This window comes from Chiloscyllium plagiosum, chromosome 11, assembly GCF_004010195.1.
Source record: "Chiloscyllium plagiosum isolate BGI_BamShark_2017 chromosome 11, ASM401019v2, whole genome shotgun sequence".
Lineage (NCBI taxonomy): Eukaryota > Metazoa > Chordata > Chondrichthyes > Orectolobiformes > Hemiscylliidae > Chiloscyllium > Chiloscyllium plagiosum.
In genome coordinates this window covers 40,973,357-40,983,282 of record NC_057720.1, presented here as the reverse complement: position 1 = coordinate 40,983,282, position 9,926 = coordinate 40,973,357, and the positions used below count along the sequence as shown (strand labels likewise).

The following is a 9,926-nucleotide window of genomic DNA, read 5'->3' as shown; positions in this document are numbered from 1 at the left end:
GTTTTTCAGACTGGAGGCCTGTGACCAGTGGAGTGCCACAAGGATCAGTGCTGGGCCCTCTCCTTTTTGTCATTTACATAAATGATTTGGATGCGAGCATAAGAGGTACAGTTAGTAAGTTTGCAGACGACACCAAAATTGGAGGTGTAGTGGACAGCGAAGAGCATTACCTCAGATTACAACAGGATCTGGACCAAATGGGCCAATGGGCTGAGAAGTGGCAGATGGAGTTTAATTCAGATAAATGCGAGGTGCTGTATTTTGGGAAAGCAAATCTTAGCAGGACTTATACACTTAATGGTAAGGTCCTAGGAAGTGTTGCTGAACAAAGAGACAAAGATACCTTGGAGTGCAGGCTCATTCCTCGTTGAAACTGGAGTCGCAGGTAGATAGGATAGTGAAGAAGGCATTTGGTATGCTTTCCTTTATCGGTCAGAGTATTGAGTACAGGAGTTGGGAGGTCATGTTGCGGCTGTACAGGATATTGGTTAAGCTACTGTTGGAATATTGCTTGCAATTCTGGTCTCCTTCCTGTTGGAAGGATGTTGTGAAACTTGAAAGGGTTCAGAAAAGATTTACAAGGATGTTGCCAGGGTTGGAGGATCGGAGCTATAGGGAGAGGCTGCACAGGCTAGGGCTGTTTTCCCTGGAGCGTCGGAGGCTGAGGCGTGACCTTATAGAGGTTTACAAAATTATGAGAATAGGATAAATAGACAAAGTCTTTTCCCTGGGGTCGGGGAGTTAGGGTGAGAGGGGAAAGATATAAAGGAGACCTAAGGGGCAAATGTTTCACGCTGAGGGTGGTATGTGTATGGAATGAGCTGCCAGAGGATGTGATGGAGGCTGGTACAATTACAACATTTAAGAGGCATCTGGATGGGTATATGAATAGGAAGTTTTTGGAGGTATATGGGCCCGGTGCTGGCAGTTGGAACTCGATTGGGTTGGGATATCTGGTCGGCATGAACGAGTTGGACGGAAGGGTCTGTTTCCATGCTGTACATCTCTATGACTCTAAATAAAATATTTTATATGGTTTGGGATGAGTGCTGCTTGATTAGCAGGTTGACTCTGATTAGAAGAGGCATAGCCATGGAGCATGTACCAGTTAGTTGGTGATAATGATGAAAATCTGCTGAATCCTGAAATAACTCCACTGAGGCTGGTATCCCGTCACCAAGTCACCTTTTATTTACACCTGGAGAGTCCTTATCACTGATCCCTCAAGGATATTTGACACTCCTGTTCATATGACAGCCAAGGCTCCCTGATTAGACCAGATTAACAGCCGCAATAAGGGAAATCTTATTCTCTGAGGCCTACCTGGCTGACCTCATTACAATCACTACATTTCTCCACTTCTGAGTCCAAGGATATAGGCGAATTATTTTTATTTATACGCCTTCCTGGGGCATTTTAGTTCTGGGTCAGGCACAATAACTCGTTTCTAGTGCCTGGAGCATCTTGGAAGAAATTTATTTCCTCCTTCAAGCAGCCCAGGCGTGGAGGCGGCAACATCTTCTATATCCGTCTCAGATTCCAAAATACCTTCAACCTTGATAGAGAGGGTGAACCCACAGGTTCCAGAACAATTAGAAAGAGTGTCAAGGAGCTGGGCACGTTTTGCTCCCCCACCATTTGAGTTTGCAGTTTTCATGTAGTCCCCATGCTTGTTCAGGACTGTCGCACCTAGCCAAACTTTACACGTCAATGGACTTGATCTCGTACTGACCATGACTGTTACCCATGCTGGGCCATTCCTGTGGTTCCTACGCCAAACTGAAGTAAACTGTCTCTCTCACTTAGCAGAGTCTTGTGTCCAACACTGCTGTTCCTGATGCCATTTTATCCTCCCCACCAGGTCCAGAAGATCAGATGTAACTTAATGCAGTCTTCTTCCCATTAGCAACTCTGCTAAGCTATCCCTGTAGTTACATGAGGTCCTATAATCAAATAGGAACCAGGGAAGTTTGGTATCTAGTGAAGCTGTAGGCTGTTTCTTTAATCCCACCTTCAAAGCTTGGCCTGTTCCTTCTGCCAGACCATTGCATTATGGAAAGTACGGAGCTATCCTTGTATGTTGAATACCATTCAACTTTAGGAAATTCTCAAATTCCCTGCTGGTAAGCAATGGCCCATTATCTGTGACCAACACCTCCAGGAGTCCGTGTATTCCAAAAGATGTGCTCAGCTTTTCTATTGTCATCCCCGCGTTTGACAAATGAACACAACGTCCAGCCACCTAGTAGCTGTCCATAACGATTAGAACATTGAGCCCATGAAAGGACCTGCATAGCCACCATGTAACCAAGCACTGAAGAAAAGAAAGGGGATTGGAAGTAGTGGCTAGAATTGTTACTCTAAAATAGGTTTTAAGAAATATTCTAATTATAGACCTAGATGAATGGGCAAACCAATTGTAAATGTAAACAGATCACAAGTGAACAATCTTATGCAATGTTTTGTGTAATAAATATATTGCTATAGAGAGCAAATGCAATCAAGGTTCACCAGACCTGCTCCCAGGCTGGTGGGACTGTCCATGGAGAGACTGGGCAAACTGAGCATGTCTGCTTTAGAGTTTTGAAGAATAAGAGGTGATCTCATTATAACGTTCAAAATACTTAAAGCAATAGGATAAATGCAAGTAAGATATCTCCTCTGGTGGGGGAGAGTAGAACCAGTGAACACTTTTTAACAAAAAAATTGGGAATTCCATTTAGGACTAGAATGAGTTATTCTTGTAATCTTTGAAATTCTGTACCCCAGAGTGCTGTGGAAGCTTAGTTTTTCAGTATGTTTAAATTAAAGGTTGAGAAATTTTTGATAATCGGTAGTGTAAATGGTTATAATGTTGGGTAAAAGGCATTGAAGTGTTTGATCAGCCCATGGTCATGGTCTACTCTTCAAATTATTATTCAAAAAGTTCACTTCAACTGGTCAAAACCAGAATTGATGAGTATTAATAAATTGAATTGTGGTGCATCATGCAAGAGACTAACACTGACTGCAATCTGTTGTTTTGTAATCAGAGGCTTTGCAAAGGGAGAGGCATCCAGCCCTTCTCAAAAGTTAATTCTCCATCCAGAATTCAATTAATTAAGATGGATTTTACCAGCCATCTGACATAGATCTAGCATTTCCAGATGTGTTCTCTGTATCATTAAATATCTCTTGAAAAGTATTTTTGAAGGTGTATGGTTAATTGTTGGAAATTTTAAATGCAACAATCAAGTGAGATTTGTAGTGCAAAGTTGGTGCCTTAATCTATAATGCACCCCTAAAGATATGTTTCTCTTTTATAATTTTAGATCTTCATTGAGTACTTTGGAGATCTTGAACAAGAGAGTATACAGGACAACTTTATTCTAATGTACGAGCTTCTTGATGAAATTATGGACTTTGGTTACCCCCAGATCACTGAAACAGCCATATTGCAGGAGTATGTATGTTCAGTGTATCCACTCTGTTGCATAAAAAAGAAAGCAAAAAAATTTAATTCTAAAAAAATCCATAATGAGATTTGAAATGTTTCTTTGTAATTGAAATGATAATTTTAAAATAATTTTACTATAATTCTGTCCCTGCTAGTAGACAGAACTAAACTAGACACAGTTAGGTCTTTCCTTTCTGCTTTTTTTAAAAAAAAGCTTAAACCTTCCATTGTTTTGTTTTCACCCTTTTTTAAACTCACACTTTAAGTTTCTGTTGGAGTACAGTTTCATGGTGCCTTGCCTTAATAGCCATTCTTCATGTATGAGCTTTTGTGATTAATTAAGTTAAGTACCTGACTTCAGAGCAACATCACAACCAAACCATCTCCTGTTTACAAATATCATCCGTTTAAGCATAATTTTAGTGGAAGCTACTACACAACTAACAGGATCAAGAATCTGAGATTTTTGCTGGCAGAAAGAATGATTTGACATCATGTCAGGTTTAAGAGAGGTCTTGATTGAGGCAGGATGGAGGGCAAACAGGACCTTAGTAATTTAAATATTCAAGTAAAGCTGTGTGTGAATTACCTCCTTTTTCACTATAACCTGAGCAACATGCCCATTGGTAAGACAGACACAAAAAATTGATTCAGTACCTCAGCTGTTCCCTCTTCCTCCCTGCATAAATTTCCTTTTTATACCTACTCACTCCATTTATCAGTCTTTTACTATTTTTCTGCCTGGACAGGTGATTTGTGGTGCAGAGTGATGCCAACAGTGTGGATTCAATTCCTGCACCAGCTGAAGATACCATGAAGGGCTCTCATTTCCAACCTCGCCCCTTGCCTGAGGTATGGTGACCTTCAGGTTAAACCACCAGCAGTCATCTCTCTCCAAGACAGCAGGTCTATAGTCCAGTAGGACTATGGTGACTTGACTTTGGCAGTGAGTTAACTCAGTTGGCTGGATGCCTGGTTTGTATGACAGGAGGATGTCAACGGTGTGGGTTCAACTCCTGCACCAGCTGAGGTTACTTTGGAGGACTTTCCTTCTCAACCCTTCCCCTCATCTGAGGTGTGATGATCCTCAGCTTAATTTCTGTGCAATCATTTCTGTGATTGAGCACCTCCCTGGTCCATGCTGGCTTTACCTTTTTTTCCTTTTATAGGCCTTTGAATGAGTATGATCATGGAATCCCTACAGTGCTGAAGCAGGCCATTCAGCCCATTAAGTGTACACCAACCCGATAAAGAGCATCCCACCCAGACCCACCCTATATCATTAGTATTAATGGATCAAAACCTGCAACCCATTCTAAGGGATGAAAGATTTAATAGCAACCTAGGTTTGTTCAATATATCGCACCAGTTGTATGACACTATGATGTTTTGCTATGAATTCTTTGTCCTATGATTCTGCTCCACTAGCTACCTGAAGCAGCAGTGCTCCAAAAGCTTGTACTTCCAAATAAACCTATTGGACTATAACTTGGTGTTGTGTATATCCATCTGACATCTGTCATAAGCACATTTCCTCTCCATCTTAATTTCATTCCATCTTTTGTCATTCAGGGATCTCTGGATTTGTTTGCTCTACTTCCTTTTTCAGTAGGAATACACCTTTATTATGTTTGAACTCTCTCTCCATTATCCTGCCCATTGTTAAGTTGTTTTGCCTGCTGATCTTTGAGCCCAATCCATTGTTACCTGATTGACATTGCCTTTCCCCCAATTAATTATTATTCTTCTGATTTGTTCCTTGTCCTTTTCCCTGGCTAACCTAAATCTTCTGATACAGTTATCATGGTCTCCTAAATGTTGCCCCACTGCCACTTGGTCTATCTATGAACAAGGTCTAGCCATATCTTCTTTCGTTTTGGACAGGAGATTACTTGCTGTTTTTTTTAAATCTCCTAAATAAACTCTTGTCCTACAATCTTTCCTTTACTAATATCCCAGTTGATTAAAGTCCACCATTATTGCCACTCTGTCAGTCTTGTGGCCAGTTCATTTCTTGGATCTTTCCCACCAAGTAATTGCACCAATTATTCCATAGCACCAGTCAAATAGACTCTGTCCATGATTACAATGGACAATTCTTTCTCCAGTACTGTGATGTTTTCTTTAATCAGTAATGCTATCCTTGTTCTTTTCTTACTTTATAATTTTTGAACACCTTAATATCCAGGAATATTCCACATCCAGGTCTGCCTTTTCAACAAAATTTTTGACTATTTCTATGTGCCTATCTGTACCTGCAATCTCGCTCGCCACACTCTGTATAGTGGCATACGTGGATAGTAACCCTAACTTAGACATTACCAATTTACCTCTGCTAGTAACTCATCTAATAACCTTTTTAAGTATTGATGAGAAAGGATCTGTTGTCAAAGCACTTATCATGACAAAGGGAAGGATGCCAGATTTCAAAGGGAGTGTCAATGTATACTGCATGCGAAAGGATGCTGATTGGTTCACAAGTCAACTCGAGACAAGGTATTGCTATGGGAAATGCATACAGTCCAGGCTATGTGCCTCTTCCCTCTGTGTTTCTGATGAGGGCAAGCTGAAAAGCTTTAACATGTTTTGTTCTTTCAGTATATTTCTGTACTATTCTGCAACTTACAAAATCAACATTGCTGCTAAGAAAAAACCCCACCCATTTACTCTCCACTTCTGTTGATGTCACTTAATTATTGGAAAAATATTCAAACCTGACTTTTTTAAAACAGTAGTAATCAATTTCCCAGATCTTGGGCCATTTTGTAGACAGGGAAACATAGTTGCTGTATTCACCAACTAATCAACTCCCAGCCTTCCTATGAAGTCACAGTTGGTTTGTCTTTTTTTTGTTGCCACTTTCTTAACTCCGCCCCAACTCCAGTTTCTGATTTTGTCCTCGGGTAAGTGACCCTACAGAAGTCCTGATTTCATACCGATTTGCTCAAATTTTGGATTCTCTCCTCGAGCCTGGCCCTCAATTTGTTTTCTCCTGGGTGATCCTCATTGCAAGTAAGAGGAGGAGCTGAGGGCAAATGCCTTTCCAGAACAGCTTGTTAGAGCAGGAATTTTTTCCCTAAGCCCAAAGAACCAGGCAGCCTTCAATCTTGCAACTTTTGTCTAAACATCCCTCCATCATGATTAGTTTCCCATATGCTGCATTGCCTCACTCAAACCCTGTAACTGAGACTGTCCGGGTCATTTTGGTACTCAACCCTCTGTGAGTCACCATCGGCCCCCAAACTCTCTCATTCTCATATAGACCTAGCTGCCTCTTATAGGCTTCAGCTTTGTGTGGAGCTGGCTTCCTTTCAAAAGGACCTCCAGCCTGTCGACCAAGCCACCTATGAATGCACAAAAAGTTGACAGCAGCTTTGTAATTGAATTCTGGGGGTTATTTGGGAAAGGCATTTTCCAAGTCTCACTAGAATCCTATTTCCCATTGCACAGGACCTGCTCCCAGGCTAAAATTCATTCCTTTGTTTTCAACTCAGCCAGAGACTGAATCTGAATAATTTTTGACCAGCATGACTCTGAAAGTTCTTGCCCTAACCAGCTGAACCACAGGTTGCCAGTAACTTCCGTTTGAAGTTCCAACTTGATAAATTCTTCCTTAGTTACTCAATAGACTGAATTTAAGCCTTTCGCTCAAACTATGTAAGTCTATCTAATCATGCTATTTCTGTTGGGAATTAAAATTTCAAATTGCTAACCTCTCATTGGATCATCATTTCCATCATTTTATTTTTATTTTTCAGACTTCCAATATCCAAAGCTTTTTTCTCCATTATCTGTCTACAATAATTTATAGCTGTTTTCTTTAAAAACTTGTATTGGTAGGTTATTAATGGTCAAGCAAAGTCAGATGTCCTATGAAATTTAGGAATAAAAATAATATGGAATAGATCAGAACACTGAATTGAAATGTTCTAGATTGAATTGGATCAGGTTAGCTCAGCTAAATTGATATCGAAAGACTCCTTGGATTTTGTTAGCCTATAACACATTTATTAATACATACTGAACTCTGAGAAGGAAAATGAGGAAGGGAAGATTGTCCATGCTAAAGAATTACTAACACAAAAACAATGGATTATGTAAGGTGCATTTTGCAGTGGACACTGTTCAGGTGCCTTTTTTGAATGAATTTTGAGGCAGGGTGGTGGGATTAGAGAAATTGATATAATAGAAAAATTGGTCTTCCCAGCTAACCAAACCTTTCAATATTATACAAAAGGGAAAACACAAGCATTGATGGGTGGTAGTGAGAAGGTGAGGGAATATAGCCAGTGGCCGGGACGCTAAATGTCTTCAAGGCAGAGATTGATAAATTCTTGATGTCACAAGGAATTAAGGGCTGTGGGGGGATTGTGGGTAAGTGGAGTTGAAATGCCCATCAGCCATGATTGAATGGCTGAGTGGACTCGATGGGCTGAATGGCCTTACTTCCACTCCTATGTCTTATGGTCTTAAAAGAGAACTTGAATGTATTTTCTAAAAACAGTACACTGTAAAGAACCCCATAGCACATAAAGGTGGAAATGGACAGAATGTTTCCCCTTAAGTCTAAAAATCAATTCTGCTGAAAACTTTATAAAGTTCTTTTCGTTCAGATTTGGATTAGGAAGAGATAACCAAGTGACATCCACCAGGCTCCAATTTGAAGAAAAATAAACAAATTTGATTTGGTTACTTGTCCTTTGTTGTTCTATAGCATTTTTTAGATCATCACTTTGCCTTATGTTCCCCATCCCACTCCTCAGGTTCTCAACTAAGACCTCTTCTGCATTTTCCAACCCTCCTCCTGCTAAAGCTTCACAGAGTTTCAGCTGTTTCAATCCATTTGCTTGATACAATTCTTTGTCTCTGCTCACTTACAAGGAAACCTTGTGAAACCCAAGCTTTCTAACTTGTTTCTGTCCTAACCACCATCATCTCTCCATCCATGGCTCTGCATTGTTTCACTTATCTATTCCTTTTCCTCCTTCCTTCTATACATTGTAATCTCGAAGGCATTTTTAAGTTAATGGCACTATAAAAGCATACGGTTAGTGTAATAGTTCATTCTGTTTGTAAAGCATTTCATCTTTGTCCGTCATTTTGTGGTTTGACACAGATATATTACACAGGAAGGTTACAAATTGAAGCAGGGAGCACCTAAGCCCCCAGCTGCTGTCACCAATGCAGTATCCTGGAGATCTGAAGGAATCAAGTATCGGAGGAATGAACTTTTCATGGATGTCATTGAATCTATTAACTTCCTGGTTAGTGCATACTTTGGAAGGTAACCTTGGGTATTGATATAGAACAGTTGAGTTAAATGTACCAACATTGCCTGGTTAAAAATGATTAACTCAATAAGAATATGAAAGAATTGGAGCAAAATTAGGCCATACAGCCCCAGAGTTTGTTTTCCCATTCAATAAGATCATAGCCAATCTGATCTTGGCCTCAACTTCTCATTCCTGCCTGTTTCACATAACCAAAGTCCTCTATGCCAAGAATCTATCTTTCTCAGACTTGACTATCTTCAATGGCTCAGCCTCCACAACTCTTCAGGGTTGAAATTCCAAAGCTGGCTAACAAAAGACATGGAAATTGCAGTTAAAATGTTTTCTCTGAGCTGGTGAGTCTAGAGCCAGGGGGCACGACTTCAAAAGAAAAGAAATGCCACTTGTGTCTGAGTTGAGGAGAGAGAGTTTTAGTCAGAGAGTTGTGAACCTTAGGGATTCTCTACCCCTGAGGATGATGAAAGCTCAGTCTTTGAGTATGTCAAGGTTGTGATTAATACACCTCTGGTTATGAGTGGCACGCAGGGTTATGGAGTGAGTAAAAGACATTGATTGTATTGAATGGTGGGCAGGCTTAGTGGGTTGAATAGCATATTCCCATTCCTATATTCCTATACTTGCCATCTCTGTCATTGTTACCAACATGTATAACAACTTTTAACTCCGTCCCTTCCTCTTGCATATTCTGAAGAATATTCTGCATGCTCTCTGTGATGCCCCTCCCCTGAGCGCACACATGACACAGGGAGCTGTCAGTTGTTTACAGAATTGTTTTGTGTGTTCCTCTAACTCTGAAATCTTCTATAACCACTACATTTCTATGCTTTGCTATTTCTTCCTACGTAGCCCAATGATGCCGTTGTCTGGATTGCACCACTTCAGGGTATTGTCACTTCCAGCAGTCAGTATCTGAGAGTGGCACAAAGATTCCAAAGCTGTCTGCCTCTTGCTACCCTTCCAGGTGGTCAATCAACTATTGCCTTTAGCCCCATCTGCCTTTGGGGTGACCACTTCCCCCTCACTGTGTCCCACTGTTCCCTCTCACTCTACTACAGTTCTATCTTGTATTCACTCTTTAATCCTCATGCCAGTCAGACACTGTCCCTTTAGATTTGCTGTTTAACCTCTCTCTGTGTGCTGCTCTTTATCAAGCTCAATCTTTAGTCCTTTCACTGTCTCACATTGTGCCCTCTCCAACT

General features: G+C 40.6%; 1 protein-coding gene across 3 annotated transcripts in view; it reads left to right on the top strand.

Moving 5' to 3' along the window:
• The window catches only part of LOC122554325 (AP-1 complex subunit mu-1-like), a 50,359-nt gene that overhangs the window by 13,351 nt on the left and 27,082 nt on the right, over positions 1-9,926 (top strand). For all 3 annotated transcript variants that reach the window (XM_043699165.1, XM_043699168.1, XM_043699167.1), the window contains exons 4-5: positions 3,312-3,442; positions 8,553-8,700. In XM_043699165.1, the coding sequence (XP_043555100.1) occupies positions 3,312-3,442; positions 8,553-8,700 (279 nt within the window). The remainder of the gene's footprint in view (positions 1-3,311; positions 3,443-8,552; positions 8,701-9,926) is intronic.